General features: G+C 34.4%; 1 protein-coding gene across 4 annotated transcripts in view; it reads right to left on the bottom strand.

Moving 5' to 3' along the window:
* The window catches only part of Itgb8 (integrin subunit beta 8), an 89,812-nt gene that overhangs the window by 37,436 nt on the left and 34,874 nt on the right, over positions 1-17,502 (bottom strand). For all 4 annotated transcript variants that reach the window (XM_058585340.1, XM_058585339.1, XM_058585338.1 and 1 more), the window contains exons 2-3: positions 17,155-17,240; positions 11,512-11,686 (exon numbers count right to left, since the gene is read on the bottom strand). In XM_058585340.1, the coding sequence (XP_058441323.1) occupies positions 11,512-11,686; positions 17,155-17,240 (261 nt within the window). The remainder of the gene's footprint in view (positions 1-11,511; positions 11,687-17,154; positions 17,241-17,502) is intronic.

Below are 17,502 nucleotides of genomic sequence, written 5' to 3'. Positions count from 1 at the left end.
TAACAAAGGGCCTTGCACTTTAATGTGTAGTCAGGATTTATTTTTTATTGTTTTTAAATTTACTTATTTTTATATTGAGGATTATATTGCTTAACCACCAAGCCATGTCCCCAGCCTTTTCTGTTTTTATTTTTTAATTTTAAGACAGGGCCCCCCTAAGTTGCTGAGTCTGGCTTTGAACTTTTGATTCTTCTGCCTCAGCCTCCTTATCAGCTAGGATTACAGGTTATGCACCATCATGCATGGTGTGTGGTCAGGATTTTTCAAAAAGGTAGAAACCGTTTAGTTGATTTTTTTTAACTGTTGGTTTAGGTGTCTTGCTGAAGGCCTGAGGCACTGGCCACGTGGTAATTTTATCTTGGTGAATCACTGCAGTTTATGGTGACTGCCTAAACATGAATGGCTGTTTGTTTTCAAAGAGGTGTTACTACATGCAACAGATATTCAATATATTGCACAGAGGTCTCAGAGGTGTGGGTTGGTGACTTTAGCAGAAAGGAGGAGTCTGTACAGTCTCAGCAAAGGGACAGTCCTTGGAGTCCTGTGCTATTCAGAGCATTCCAACCAACTGCTAGCCACATGGGGACCTCAGCAAATGCCATCTGTTAATGGTCTAGGAAGCAAAACCTGTCTTTTTGGCCTCAGAAAGAAGAAGCTATAAGGAAGTCTTATCAAAAGCTCAGGATTTAAGGGTGTTGGTTTCTGTGGCTTGATTTTAGATTACATAGATACTAGACTTCACATAGGTGCCCTGGTCAGCCAAACTCTTCAGTGTGGACTGAAAGCTCAATAAGATGAGCTTTCAAGATAAGAATGAGAAAAGAGAATCTTTCCATACACAGGCCTTTTAGTCATTGCTAGAGAGGGCAGTAATTGCTACTTTTACATGGCAAGGCTCCTGAATTTCCTGTAACATTCTGGCTGTAAGTAGTCAGCTTAAGGTAGTTAGCTCTAGATAGGTTGACCCCAAATCCCACTTTGTTTGTTAAGAAGGAAATTGAAGAGGTCAAACTTGGATTACCACATCTTGCCTGGGAGCTTAAAACATTCCCCACAATGTGCTCTCAAGCTGGCCTTAGATTGGATAATTATATATGAGGGAGAAAAGTCTTGATGACATGTTTTGTAGGCATTAGTATTCCACTGTAAGAGGCAGCAGAAGTACCTATTCATGGCAGGGTGAGTACTGTGGCCCTATGTAAAACACCAACATAGTTCACACTGGGGTACTACCAACACAGGGATCAAAGACCAGGTGACATTAGAGAAGGATTGAACATATTGGCACAGAAAGAAACATACCTAAAACTATGGCAATGTCTGTCTGCCACCATCATGAGGCTATTAAAGAAGACAGCAGTGCCTTAGATGCTACTCTGAGAGAGGAGCTATACAGAGCTGGACTGTGCTTGTGTATTTCACAAAACTGGCATAGATTAGCTGATAAAAGCAAGAAAAAAAATTCACTATCCAGCTTCTAAACTACTGAGTTTCTGCCACAGTCTTTGGGAACTGCCTTTGAATTGGAATATGCACTCAATTCTGAGAACATAATTTAGTTTATGGAAACTACTACATGGCTTGGAATTGACTTGTTTTTGAAATGGGGTTGGTAAGGGCCGGTGATACGATAACCTGGTGCATCCAATTCACTATAAAATCTTCACAAAGTGAGACCTAATTCTCTGCAGTGAAACTGAAATTGCATTAAACTGTTTAAATCTTGATAGAATTATTTCATTCCAATAAAAGGCAAAAGTAAAAGTTTAACTGAAATAATAACCCAAGTCCCACCACAGCATCAAGAATTCATCTGATATAAGGCAGATGAAAAAGTAGGGGATAACAAATTTGGGACTTAAATTTAAAAAAATTAACTCACATAGTCAGATATTTGATATCAGTCTTTGAATTTTCACTAAAGAATGTGAATGCTGGATAACTTTGAATTTTAACCTAAACAAATAAATTTAGTTGTCAAATTTCTAATTTCTTAGGAAGTTTGTAATGATGATTTTTTTTTTGTAATTTGTGGCATTTTAGAGTTTTGTTATTTGACTATATTAAACTTTTCATGTAGTCTCATTATGGAACCATTTATAAACTATATTGGACAAGGTCCATAGGCATAATTTGAAATGAGAAATAGAGTGTGAAATCTGGAAATTATTTAATTGAAGAAGTGCTATAATTCATTTCAGGATGTTTAGGCAAATCTTTACTTCCCACCATGGGTCTCCAGTATTGTGATCAAAGAATCTATAGTTGGCATGGTATTGTGGCCACATGAAAAGGACAGCAGAACTGTCCTGATAGACCACTGCACTCTGCCATGAAAGAGCAATGACCTCAGGTCCATCGAATGCTTAAGGCTATATCCAATGGTTTAAAACAAAGAGACTGGGGATGTTGGGGAAGGAGGGGAAATGAGTGCTCCCATTCTTGATCTTTCTTCTGCAAGAATAACCCTTCTTCTAAACACTCATGTCTCCTTATGGGTAATATTTGATTTACAAGGTGACTTTATCCAAAGAATGATATTAATTTTCCATATTCCATATTCAATATCTTTCCATTATTTAAAACTATCAAGAGTATTCCATATCAGACATTACTGAATAGTTATATTCATCTGGAATTCTTATGTAAATAAGGATAAACTTGATCTGAAATGTCTCTCTAAATATTTTCAGTCGTAAGGTATGATGGGTTAATATTTAGATTGAATTTTAATAGCAGATATAAGTCAATATGTCCTTTTAATTATAGTTGCTCTTGTTATTTTAGGGGTTTGGGAAGCTGAAAAAGAAGAGTAATAATTATTTATGTTTCTGGGATCTTCTTTTTACCAATCTCACAAAGTACCAAGTAACTTCTACAATAAAGATTGAGATTCTGGCAATGACTAAGTTGTGTACTTGTCCATGCTCATTGCTACCATGGTACAAATACATCCTAATTTTCAACTGTTTTCTATTTTTGTAAAGTAGATAAATGTTAAAAATCTATTTAGGTGTGTGTTTATGCGTATGTCTTTAAATTATCAACAGATTCTCCTGGATGTAGCACTATCTATTTTCCTTTTTTCCCCCATGGGATTTAAATCACAGTTTCTCACCAATTTTAGGACTTTTTTTTTCAATCATTAAACAGCCCATTCTTACCACTAAACATAGCTGAAGACTAGCTAAAGCCAACTATGAAAAAAGTAGTTATACCTGACTATAATTTGGGGCTAACCATGACATTTCCTCCTTGGTTTTTTGTGTCTTTTTTTTTTTCTTCTATGGATCTAGACTTCTAAATACAAGGTGGAATCAGGTTATTTATAATCTTTTAGCACAAACATATAGTGCTGACACATTTAGAGGCATTAGAGTAGAAATCTTGTAGCTTATTCTTGAGTCAATTTCCTTATTATTTATTGAGTTAAATATTTCAAATGAATTCCTACCGTATATCACAACATGAGAAGAGATTCCTATCCATTCCAGCCTTTCTTGGATTTTGCCTGGATTATTTCCCATAGTCTCTTCATTTGTCTTCCTCTAGAGTGTCTCATTCATGCAGTCACAACACCAATGAGTCCATCTTTTTAAAACTGAAAATTGCTCTGTCATTCCCTGCTTAAAATTTTTCAGTAGCTCTCCATCAGATGGTTAATGTCCAAATGGCTAAACATGGTGTATTAAAGTGCCTCTGTAATCTTGATTCTATCTACATCTTTAGCAAAACAGAACTGCTTATAAGTGCCCACATACACACCACAAATATATATTCCTATTCCCTGTTTATGTTACTTCTTTTGCCTGTGGTGTCCTACCCTCCCTCTTTTTATGTAATTACTGCTTGGAGACACTGCTCAGTAATCTGCTCCTCCCTGGATTGGGGTTATCCCTCCCTGTGTTTCCATAACAACCAGATCATACAACCATTATAATGTTTACTATATAATTATGAGATTCCATACAGAACATCTTTATCTTCTTTAGTAGCTAAGAGCTACTGAACAAGATAGCTTGCATAGAATATTTAACAGTATTTGGTACATGGTAAATACACATGTGTTAGTAGTTATTACCATTACTACTACTAGACTCTAAACAAGAACATTGGGGTAAAAACTGTTTTCGTCTCAGAAGTCTTTGTGTTTGGCACATGCATAGTCTATAACCGTACAATGTAAAAGTCTTTTCCATGTTCTATAACTACCTTGTGTTTGAAGTACTTTGGGGACACTATATCAAAAGGCCCAGAAAGAAGCTAGTATCTAGAACTTCTTTCCTATAATGTAGGGAGAGTTTGGAGTTTTTTTAAGAGGAAAAATATCACCTGGCCCCAAAATGTTCACACTGCCACCTTTATTATTGCCAGGGAAGCTCCCTCCTCATCTCTTTTGAGATTTTAAAGGATCAGATCCTTATTTTCTTCAATGAACTTCAAAGGGGAGAAGTGAGTCTGTGACATAGAATGAGAAAAAGGACTTGGAGGAAAGTTGACGACCTACTTAGACATATTGCCAGTGACTAGTTTGAATAGCCCCAAGAAACAAAAGAGGTTAGAATATGTTCTAAACTACTCAATAATAATGTGAGCATCTCTGATGTTCTGGCTACAATAAACATTGTTGGACACTAAGAAAAGACAACTGAAGGGGGCTGGGGATGTGGCTCAAGCGGTAGTGCGCTCGCCTGGCATGCGTGTGGCCCGGGTTCGATCCTCAGCACCACATACAAAGATGTTGTGCCTGCCGAAAACTAAAAAATAAATATCAAAAAATTATCTCTCACTCCTTCTCTCTCTCTCTCTCTCTCAAAAAAAAAAAAAAAAAAGAAAGAAAAGACAACTGAAAAAAATGTTCTGCATAAGATGAAATTGAAAAACCACAAGAAAATGTGGAAAACTGTAGGAGGAAGAAGAAGCCAAAGTTTACTCGTTACATTTGAGCAGAGGAAGGAGAAGGCCTCTTGACACAGGATTGGGTTTAAAACAGAAAGACACAGTCTGGAGCACATTTCTGAATTTGGGGGAGAGAGAATTAAATGGGGATTTGTGCCAGGTTCAGGGAAATGTATGAGTTTCTGTTTTTGTGGAGAGGGAGGTTAACTTTGAAATTAAGAAAGAATAAAACATTCCAGATTTTTTTAAAAAATTAAATTTCCCTAAATTACAGAAATTTTCACCTTATAATATTAAAATAAATCAAGGTTGAAAATTTTCTTAAATCAGTAGAAGTCTAATCTTTATCACGTATACAAGTATTATTTCTGAATTAAAATTAGAGAATTCCCTTCTCTCATTTTTCTTCCTAAAGTTTTAATCTCATTGTCCTTAGAGAACAACAACTAGAATCAATAGTTTATTTTTGTTATTATTTTTACATAAGATTGATATGTAAAAATGAGGTAAAGTTGAAGGAATTAAAAGTAAAAGAAAATGTCATTTTTTCAACCTCATTTAAAATACTCAATTTTAAATATAGTCCTATAAACTATAGATTCTTTGAGGACTCTAGTCAGTGTGTTATAATAAAAAATACATAAAATTTTATAATAATGACTATGCTTCAGGTTTTGAATTTTTGTTGGATAAGAAGAAAGTGATAATCTATAAACAAATCAAAGTTAATACTGTGATAAACATTTTACATTTAGGTGTATGTTATTATCAAGTCTTCAACTCTTATATGTCTCATCGTGGAAAAGACTTTTACATTGTACAGTTACATTTCTATCTGTAGGTAGTAAACTACAACTATCTATGCTATACTCCAAATCTGGTATGTCTCTGATGATAAGACTCATTATTTATACAAACATATTTCAACTTAATAAATACCTGTTATATATGAAGATTTTAATGTATAGTTCTGCTTTAAGGAGCTCAGAGCTTTGTTGGATAAATGATTTATACATATTAGACAATTAGGCTAATTTGTACACAGAAATTCAAATAGTAGTGGGACATGGAATAAAATCAAGCTTCATAGTGATTAGAATGGAATGGATGCCTATCTCCCCTTTCGTTCCCTTACTCCCCTGATCTCATCCATATTTCCTCCACTTGCCATCTCCCATGGATGTCTCTGACACTTTTCTATCTCTAACCCATTTATCTTCCCTGAGCTTCAGCCTCACATGGTCCCATCTGAACAAAGCACCAGGCCCTCCATACGGGGCTACATATCCTACCTTACCTAGTTGCTTGAGCCAGATCCCTGGAGTCCCTCACAGCTTAAGAATCACCAAACCTGTGGATTCCACTCTCCATCCTCCCTCAGTCCATCCAGCTTTCTCCTATCTCATTCTTATTATCATTATTTCTGTACAGCACTGAAGCCATTTCCCAACTTTTCAATTGGTAACCTATAGTCTGAGAAAAATTCAGACAAGTTTATATCTTCAAAAGGGAAAAAGCCAAATTCATTACAATGTATAAATTTAATGTAACACACAAGTAGAAAAATGCAATTTAGTTTTCAAATCTCATATTTTCCAAAGAGCAAGCCATTTTAAGGATTTCGTTACATTCATTAGAGGCAAGTAATAAATAAACTTCATATATGATAGCTTGCTAAAAATTAGTATTTAATTAGAAAAATAATAATAATAATAAAAATTCGTATAGAGAGGTAGATCACACCAAAAACAGAGAGAGAGAGAGAGAGAGAGAGAGAGAGAGAGAGAGAGTTAATAAGCTTAGGAAAGGTTTTTGGAATTTTTAGTATTAGGAGAAAGGCAACAACAACAACAACAACAACAAAAAAAAAAAAACAGATAACGAGACTAGTAATATCTACTAAACTGAAGACATTAAAAAAATTGAAGAGGAAATGCTCACTCATGAACATCCAAACTAGAGCTCAAATATTCTTGTGAATCATATGATAATATACATTAAAAACCTAAATAAATTTACATACATTTGACTTAGTGTTATGGTTTGGATCTTAAATGTCCCCTAAAAGCCCACATGCAAAAGGCAGCCTGTGGTGCTATTGGGAGGTGGGGAAGCCTTGGCCTAGATAGAGGAAGTTAGGTCAGGGGCTATGCCCTTGAAGGAGACTGGGATTCCCTGCTCTTTCTTCTTTTTCTCTTTACTCTGTGGCCATCTTGATGTGACCAGGTTTTGTGCAACATGTTCTTCTGTCATAATTTCCTGCTTTGACCAAAAGCAACGGAGTGACCATGAACTGATATTTCCGACACCATGAACCAAAATAAATTTTTCCTCACTTTAACTCATATTGTCCTTAGTCTCAGAGGTGAAACATGTATAAAAATGTAAATATAGTATATAAAATATAATTAAATAATAATGAGAACATAGTTATAATGTAACCATTATAATTATATTAATATTAGTAGATATAATATATAAACCCTTGGTTATTATTTTCAACATATTTTAATGCATGTGTGTCAATTTCATTGAAGTAGTCACAAAACTGAAAATTTGGGGCCTACTGGGTTAAGTCAATTATCTCAGGTACTTCTTGACAGCGATGGAAAACTAATTGATACACCCACCAAATGTATTTCTATAAATGTATTCAGAAGAAATATGTTGTTATGTATCAAAACACACTAATAATAAGTTTCAATAAATATTTGTTTAAAATACATTTGAATTTGATTGAAATTGTCTGATATTTATGGATTTCCTTGATTTTTTTTTTTTTTTGTACCTGGGATTGAATTCAGGGGCTTGACCACTGAACCACATTCCCATCCCTATTTTGTATTTTATTTAGAGACAGGGTCTCACTGAGTTGCTTAGTGCCTCACTTTTGCTGAGGCTGGCTGTGAACCCTTGATCCTCCTGCCTTAGCCTCCCAGCCATTGAGATTATAGGCTTGCGCCACCATGCCTGGCATTGAATTTTGTTATATTTATAGAATATGTTTTTGAAGATCTGCCTTGGTTATATTATTTTCCTATTCAAGAATATAAAATTCTTTTCTATTTATTCATATCTTGCTTTACATAGTACAATGGATTCTGCCATATTTTTTTTGAAGTTTGTTCCTAGATAATTTACATTTAAGGGTTTTTCCTTTGAGTTCATCTTTTATCATCATAATTAATACTACATAGCAAACTGAGTTTGAATATTGTAAAAAACAACATGCCACAACAAAAAAAAGTTAATAGTTTTAGTTGATTTGTTTGGATTTTTCAGGTAGATAGATACATAGTGATAAGTTTGCTTGATTTTTACAAAATGCTTAAAACTCCTATTTGGTTTTCATATCTAATTATGTTTATGTAAAACTTCTAGAATAAATATAAATATATAATATAAAATATATATTCCTTAATGTATATTAAGGAAGTATTCTTTAATTTTAGTGCCAGGAATGGGAACTGAATTTTATTAAATGATTTTTCAGTAAATAAAGAGATAACAACACGTTTTATCTATTTTTACCAGACTGAGATTGCAAAAATACATCAATTCCAAAAATCAATTATCTTTGGTTTGTTACCTTAAGCTTATTTGTTTGATGATATTATTTTTAGCATATGTAGTCTAATTTATTTGCTAAAATTCCATTATGAACTTGATAGTGGGATAATACCAACCTTATAACAATTGAGAAGCTTCCAGGATGTACCTAAATTTACCTGTTTATAAAACATAGGATAATATGTTTCTTGAAAGTTTGAATGTACATGAAACATTTATTACCATAAAAACATTCAGGCCTAATTTATATATAAATACATAAGGCATATATATTATATAAAATATGTTATAATAAATATAAGTAAATAATTATGTATTTATTGAAAAAGGTTAACACTTTTAAAAAATTAAAAAATTTTTACCATATATTTTATGCTTAATATTTTATTGTTCTCTTTTAAAATATTTGTTTCTGTGACTATAGTTTACATAAATAGATTATTTTTTGTTGTCTTAATTAGATTTGCCAATAATTTACTTATTTTATTATTGGGTTTTAGCTGCTGGATTACACGACCATTTTGTATTTTTCTTTTTCTTTTACATTTCATTACTTTTTTAAAAATGTATGACCTCCTTACTCTTGTTTTTTTTTATGGCTATTTTGTTTCTTGCTGTTTTTCTCTTTGTTTGGATACAAGTTCATCTTTACTTATTCTTTTTAAAAATTAGAGTATTTAATGTTTTGAATTTTCCTGACAACAACTTTAGTCACATTCATATATTTTAATGTTTTTTGTTACTGTTATTATTAGTCTATAACTAGAGTTTTGATTTATTCTGTAGTTGGGATTATTTAGAAGAAGTTTTTCTTAATTTTTATGTTATTTAATATTGATTTATCTTTTTGTATTGATTTCAAATTTTACTGCAGTGTGCTCAAAGATGTTGGCCTATAAAAATAGTTTTTGTTTATTGGAACTGAGTTTTCTTGTTTAAAATATGATTAATGTCTAAAAATATTCCATGAACTTTATAAAATAGTATTCTATATGTCAAGTGTTATAGACTCAATTGTATTTGCACCAAATACATATGGTAAAGCTCTAATCCCCAATGTGATGATATTTGGAGATGGGCCTTTGGAAGATAATTAGGTTTAGTTAGGTGAGGTCATGACAGTGACCTTCTAAGAAGAGATACTAGACATTCTCTCTCCCTCTTTCTGACATGTGCCATGTGACACATCAAAAAGGTGGCCCACTGTAAGCCCTTTCCAGGAACCAAATCTGCTAGAACCTTGATGTTGGACTTCTAAGCCTTTTAGATTTGTAGCCAATCTAGAACTCTGAGACAATAAATTTCTGTTGTTTGTGCCACCCAGTGTATGGTATTGTTATGACAGCAAAATAGACTAAAGTGTCAAGTTTATTGATTATGTTTAATTGTTGAGCTGTATTATATAGTTCCTATGTACTTTATCTGCAAATATTACCAGTTGTATTTTAAAATTCTCTTAAAATGAGCACCTATTGAAAGAAAACGAAGAGTGGAAAGGCTAGAGGCTAGAATACTGGGAGAAAGATTTGTAGTAGAGATAAATATCAACAACTTGCCCTCAAATTCAAGTATGCTCTGGGGAACGTGCCCAGACACACATCAGAAAGTCAAAATATAACTGAATGATGTGGATGTTACTGTTTGATGTTGATATAGCCTGAAAAAGGCAATTCCCTGGATTAAGACCCTGAAGTCTTTTATGGATGAACAGTAGAAAAGCCACCAGATGAGAGTATTACTGGGGATATGGAAATGTTTAAGAAATTGGGGATTTTGGAAGGAGTTTAGGGGAAACCCTAGGTCAGTTTATATAGATTAGAAAACTGGGCTGATGAACCTTAGAATAACAGGAAGAAAAAAAAAATCACTAAAGACCATTGAGCAACCATAGCATTAAAAGGCTGAATGTCAACAGAGCTCCATGTGAATATCTAAGGGAAGATTTTAATGAATATATTGAGTTAAAAACAGCACTTCATTTTTGTTTCTCTCCCTCTCTCTTTCTAAGAACTCAACCACACTTTTTTTTTTTCAATTAAAGGTGGCAAGAGCTGCAATCTCTCTAACCTAATTACTTTCCTTTTTGTGTACATCCTTCTACCTTTCCAACTTTTGCTCATGTATGTCCATCCTGGGCTGTGTCATTGTTTTATCTGATGAAGAGCACAGTTTTAATTGGAAGCTGGGAACATGCCTAGGGCCAAGAGAGAAGTGGACTTTGTTTTTCTGGTAACCAAAGAGTCAGGAAGAAATATTGAGCATTTGGAATAGGATATGGAGTGTGTCAAGAATGATTATTCAAAAAATTAATGACAAGATATGACCATGCACACCAAAATAACGAAGTCTTGAAAGTAATTTCATACTGAGCTAAACCAATTTATCTAATTGAGTGGTGCATACTCATGTACCTTGACTTATCTGCTATATGTAGTTTGTATAGTGGAATTATCTGGAGGAAATGAATACTTTCCAGAAGCCTACAACACATGCAAACTGTGGTAAACTCTGTAATGGAAGGGGAAGTCCTGCAGAAGTATAGGAGCAAAGATATACATTAATGTCAAGGGTATTACAAAGCTGGTCAAGGTAATAATGATAATCATGGCTTCATGTTTTGTGTTGAAAAATTCATCCCAAAGGTTTTAGGTACTTAGTTTAACATCTGCTACTTAATCAATCAATCAATCCAGTAAACATTTATAGATTTTTTTACTATATACCAGCTCTCAGCTAAGAATGGAAGAATGAGTACAAATATATTTCCTTCTTGCAGGGGAGAAGGAACACAATTACATCACAATGTGATTGAATTATAGGATCAGAACACATAGTTATTATATGTGTGGGTCAGGTTTGCATGGTGTCTAAGGTCACAGAGCTAGCTAGAAGCATGATAAAACCCAGAATTCTAATTTCTTGATTCTGAGCTCACTGTGGTCTCTACAATAATACTGCCTGCCACATAATGTTAAATACAAGCAAATTATTATGAATTGTAATTTCAATCATCATAGGTTTATTTGAAAAAAATCACCAAACCTGGACGCAGCTGAATTGACACTTCTCCTGGTGTCACTTGAGTGTTAATTTCATTTTCACTTGGTATGATTACACGTACAGATGGGTATTCTATCGAATCAACCGAACAGCCTTTGCTTATTAAATTGGAAACAATATCACAACGTTTGCTTCTTGATCCACCTGAAATAAAATCCTGTTTAAAAAAAAGAAAATCACTGATGTTTTCAGTTTATATCATCTCAGTTATAACCAAAAAAAGTCTATACATAGCAAATATTTCAAATAAGCCATTTTCAGGGCAGAACAAATTATGCAACTGTTTAAATTAGTGCATGTTTCCAATAAGAACAGTGGCATATTTGTCATAAATAAAACCTTAATTTCTAAATCTCATTTTAAAAGAATAAAATGAATTATTAAAGAGGAGATTGAACTCAAGCACTTTAAATGTTGTTAACTGATCACTGAAAAGTTATACTGGCTTAATTCTTTCTAAATATTTTACTTTGGAAAGACAGATCCAGAAGAAAATTCAGCCAAAATAGACCACTCATTGGTTCCAAATGTGAGTCTCAGTTCTCAAAGGACTCAACTGGTATGTTTATTATATACTGTTATGTTTGGAATATGAAAGCAAGTCCTTAGAAATACATGCCTAATTAAATGCCAAAAATTCATGAAAGAATAAATTGGAAATCTAATTCTTAGACCATAAAGTTGTCCAGCCTCTTATACACACAACAGCCTAAAAGCAATTCAGTAAACTAATGGAGATGTTCATGATGACGTGGAGAGATATAATATTGCAGATCAAATTCTCCTGACTTTGCAACTGAATCTAAAATTTTCACTACTTAGCCTTGAGTAGTTGAGAGTTATCTAAGAGACATGCAATAAACTTGGAATTAATGCAATAACCTTATTAATTTATCCTGAGGGGAAAATTTTTATATTTTTATTTTTCATGTAAACATTTGGGATTTTTTCCTAAGAATGGAAAGTATATTGAAAGTATGGAAATATATTTTATTATGCATAACATTGGCCTGAGTTATTTGGGGTATTTGCTTACAAATGAGCTGGGTATTTGCTCAGCAATCTTCCTAGCAATGGCTATATAGATTCAGCATTCAATCATTTCTCCTTTAATTAAGATGATATAAAGAATTGGATTTTTAATCCATTCATCACTAAATTAAAGAATGTTGATGAATATGTATTGAAGGACAATAATTTGGTAGGAGTTGGGGTAATGAAATGGAATAGAGCATGGCAGATAGAGCTCTTATCATCAAAATCAACAGACTATGGGTGAATTCACACATTAAGCAAATAAATATAACTGTTATGGGAATTGAATTTAGGGGGAACACAGAATATCACAGGGCATGGAAGAAGGGGGTTATCAAGGTGACATGGACATTGAGTGTTGAATATGAGGTCACTAATTATAACCAGGGACAGCCATGGCACTGGTGAGTAACAAGATACAACAATGATAGGTATATAACAACATTCATACAAAAATCTTCATTCCTTTCTCAAATAGAGTAGGACATGGCAAACTAGGGTCAGTGAAATGATCCAGGCTTTGGCCTATTTTTCTATGGTTTAAGTGCCAAAAAATTCTTTATACATTTTAAAAGCCTGTAACATAAAAATAAAAGAAGAATGTGTGATAGGGATGGTGTGTGACCCACAGAGTCTAAATTTATTATGTAGTCCTTTATAGTGCTCATCCTGAATTAGAGCCTGCCTCATCCTGTAATATATGCATTAACTAAAAGGCAAAAGGGAACATGTCTTTCTTTCCAATCAAAATATCCAGGTGTCATTTGATAAGTTCATTATGGAAACAGAAACATTCAGTTTGCTTTGTTGATTAATCATATGCCAGAAATTGAAAATAGCCAAAGCCTTAGTTTCTTTTATCTGAATTCATTCTATGTACTGTTAAAACGTGGAGGTGTTGTGTATGCGATAGAATTTATAAACAACATGGAGTTCCCTGGAGAGAGGTAGCAAATAACTGCTATAGTATGTGTCACATTCTTCCCGAGATCCCCAGGCTAAGTGGGGGACCTCATTTCTCCCAAGTAGGGGATACTGATAGTACACAAGGCTTGGTACATGTGTGCTTGATCATGTGTCAGATGACATGTTACAGATGAAGATCACATGCATTGTACAGATGTAAAAACCTAAGACTTCAAGTCATGGAAAGGAAATAAAGTACAAATAGCTTTATTTTCTTCCTTTCAGCCGGTCAGAGACTGTTATTTGTGCATACAGAATGGAGAAGAAAGGAGGGGTGTCATTTACTGTAACTATACATCAGTTTATGCCATGTGACCTTTAAATGTCAAATAGTTTTGCTGAAATCGGCAAAATGTTCTCTATTATTTTGCAATATCTGAATCAGCACAGCTGTTTTTATCCCACTGTAAAAACTAAGTCAGAAAAACATTGCCAATTGGCCAATTAGGTTTGAAAAGGGAAGAAAAGACTGTGGCATCATACTCAAGAATGGAATGTTGTTCCTGCCCATTGTGGCCTACTTTTCACTTTGTACAAAAGAAAAGCAATTTGAAACCACACCCTTTTAATTTTTGATATTTTGTGTCATTTTAACTTATTCTAATCTTTATGCTTTACTTTTTTCCTACAAGAAAAACAAAAGCAAATTCATAGTCTAAGTTTCTACAACTAAAATGTCTCTGAGAATGAAAAGGTCAGGTTGAAGTTACCCTGGCAAGTTTTTTATCAGTTGTTACTTTCATCTGTTTTCATATAGTATTCTGGTGATATAAATAGCTCAAGTTTTCCCCCTACTAATGTCTGAGTCTTTTTGACTGTCAAACATGGCAACCTGAACAGAAATGGAAAAATTCTATCATCTTCCTTTTGACAGCGAATGTCCTTCATATCATATTTTAGAATAACTATGCTCCTCTAAGCTTCTGGCTGTGCTGTGACACTCTATATCATGGTGGCAGCCAGGGGAGGAGGATAATTCTTCAAAACTTAACATGTCTTTCATAGACATTGATTAACAAGACACATAAGGTATTAAACCTAATACTGATGAGGTCCTTTGTATCCCAATTGTTTTCTGATTACCTCCATGTATCACGGAAGAAAAGAGAAAGTAAAAGACATGGAATGGCAGATAAAAATGCTACATAAGAAAACAATCCAAGTGAGTATCCACTGTCTAATTATTTTGTTATTTTTAATTTCTACCAGCCTTGAAAATGATATAAGCCAGGCTTATTTTATTATTGTTTATGTTCTCATCATGAATAGGGGAAAAACAAAACCTCGTCCTTCCCTTTCCCTTCAGCTTACTGGCTGAGAAATCAGAGACACCAGTTGCATCTGTGCTTAAATGATGGGTGATCTTCCAAAATTCAATAATGCTTTCTGTCTCCCGATGATGTCAGGTAAGCCTGAAGGGAGTGGACAGCTCCTCTCAAAAATGTTGCCAACACTGGCCAGAGCCCTAAGACTGGGTGCTTGCTCTGAGGTAGTTATCAACACAGTCAATCATCTTCGTTTTCTAAGCATCACCAAAGCTCTATAGAATTATGACTCCTATTCTTAATTATGAATTATATTTCTTAAGCAGTCCCTGTATGCCACATGTTGCTTTATTATGTCTTCAAAGACTGTGAGGCAGGTGCAGATAGTAATCCCAGTTTAGAGGTAGGGAAAACTGAGATTCAAAGCGATCAACATATCCAAGTTCACAGAGTTAGAAACTGGTGGAACTGGGATTTGAATCCAATTCAGTCTCTCTTTAGGGCCTGTTTTTCAATATATAAATCAGACTATACCACGTTGTACAGAAGAAAATTTAGTGACATGAACAGTCAAGTTATTCTTAACATTTTTCCCTGAGTAGTCCATCTGAGGGTTTGCCCACTGTGGACAAAGGACCTGCCCCCCACCATCCCTCACTGTGTGGGTAGCCACCTTTCTCTCCCTTAGCTCTCCCTCCACCTGACTACTGATCCCTCTAAATACCCCCGATCCTTCCTTCTGTGTCAGGACTGATTGTTTTCACAGAGTTGTGGCTTTTCTGATGCTCTGTGTCAGTCAGAACTGTGAGATGGAATGGGGCTTCCTCTGGAATCTGCTGTTCCAGTTGGCTGACAACTGGGCTTCAGAACCATCTTTGAAAGTTTCTCCAAATACCCTCCCCAAAGCACTGGAGGTCAGGTGGGCAAGTTTCAGGGCTCTAAGGATCTTTCTTAGTGAGGAAGTAAGAATCTAAAATAGCATGATGTTGCTTAGGTCAGAAACATTCTTAACAGAGAGAATAAGTAAACTCCAAGTTCAAGGTTATACAGATGAAGACAGACTCAGAGAATGGAATGAAGTCTGCTGGTCTTTGGCTCATAAGAAGTCATGAGATTGCACCCTAAGACTCAAATTCTCTTGTCTGTCACATTGCTTGGCTCCATGGGTTGTGTAAAGCCCTTCTGAACTCAGGAAAGGATCTCATCTTTTTGCTGGTGGAGCCCAGATTGCAGGTGGGGAGCTTCAGGCTGTCAGGCAGAAATCTGTTGATTTACAGACGTGGCTCTGTCTTGTGAACCCCACCCCTGCCTCTCCCCTGACTTGTTTCATGGAGTTATGCCTACTATCCTTGATTACTTTTTCCTGCTGGGGGCTGCCTCAGAACAAGCAGTAACAAGAGAAGGTGGAAAGATGATGGTAATTGTAGTTGCTGAGTTAAGTCAGAGGAGATCAAAGCCACAGTTTTATCTCCATATCAAGCAAAAGGCCCTTAAAACCCTATCTGTTCCAATTCCCAGGAGCTTCATAAGTAAATATAAAATTGCCTAGACAATCTCACAACAAAAGAAACCCCAATGTAGCAGACAATTTCTTTAGTGCAACTTATTATATATGGATAGTTTTGATTGAATATAATTGACAAAAGAAAAAAGAACTTTCAAAACAACTTTAGAGCCAAGAAAGAAGAAATACATTATAATTATTACACTAAGAATTTTGTCATTAGGATTTTTTCTCTTATTGAATGCAAAGACACTAATTTTTTCTGGATTATTCTCTGTTCCATAGAACATAGTATATAATATTTCATGAACAAGTCACATGTTAAAAGCATCATGTTTTCCATATGTAACCAATAAATTGATGTACAATGTCAGAAAATGAAGTAAATCATTTATCTTCAAGTAGTTCAAATAAAAACAAATAAAATGGACCAATAAATTAGCTTGCTTTTCTTTAATTTGCAAGTATAAGCTAACACTCCAACTTGAGTATACAACCTTGTGCCTCAAGCTGCAGCAAGAATTTCACATGGAATCCTACAGAACTATCAAAAGTTATTATCTGTGTTTGCCATTTCTTTCTATAGAACAGATGGAAAACATGAAATGGTTTTCACTTCATTTCAAAATTACCACAATTTTCCCAATAAAAAGTTATATTTGATTTTATATTCAGCCAAATATGCCATTTCCAAGCATAAAACCAAATAAAAAATTCCTGTCAGCATTATCTTTTTTTTTTTTCCTGATACACCTTCAAGGCACAAAATAGTCAGGCAATGAAATAATCCTAGAGAGAAAGTCAACTGTGATGAAAAAAAAAAAACAAGGAAGAAAAAGAAGAAAAATGGCACACCTCTTGAACACACCATCCACATTCTGGACCCAGCTCAAGGCACCTGGCGCAGGACACTGCGTCTGAAGATGTGCATCTATTGTCTTCTGTAATGAAGGATAAAATGAGCTGTTATGGTTGATCTCATATTAGGAAGTGTAAGCAATTCTAACCAGAATGTTTTTTTTAAAATATTTTTAAAATTGTCAATGGACCTTCATTTTATTTATTTATATATGGTGCGAATCAAACACAGTGCCTCACATAGGCTAGGCAAGTACTCTACCACTGAGCCACAGCCCCAACCCTAACCAGAATGGTTTTGAAAACTTAAAAATAAGATGACCTTTTGTTTAAAATACATGACAT

The sequence above is a fragment of the Marmota monax genome, unplaced genomic scaffold (assembly GCF_021218885.2).
Source record: "Marmota monax isolate L192 unplaced genomic scaffold, Marmota_monax_Labrador192_F-V1.1 WCK01_AAM20220418_F8-fsc00057, whole genome shotgun sequence".
In the NCBI taxonomy this organism is placed as follows: Eukaryota; Metazoa; Chordata; class Mammalia; order Rodentia; family Sciuridae; genus Marmota; species Marmota monax.
Note: the sequence above shows the minus strand (reverse complement) of the source record. Positions and strands in the feature narration are given on the sequence as shown.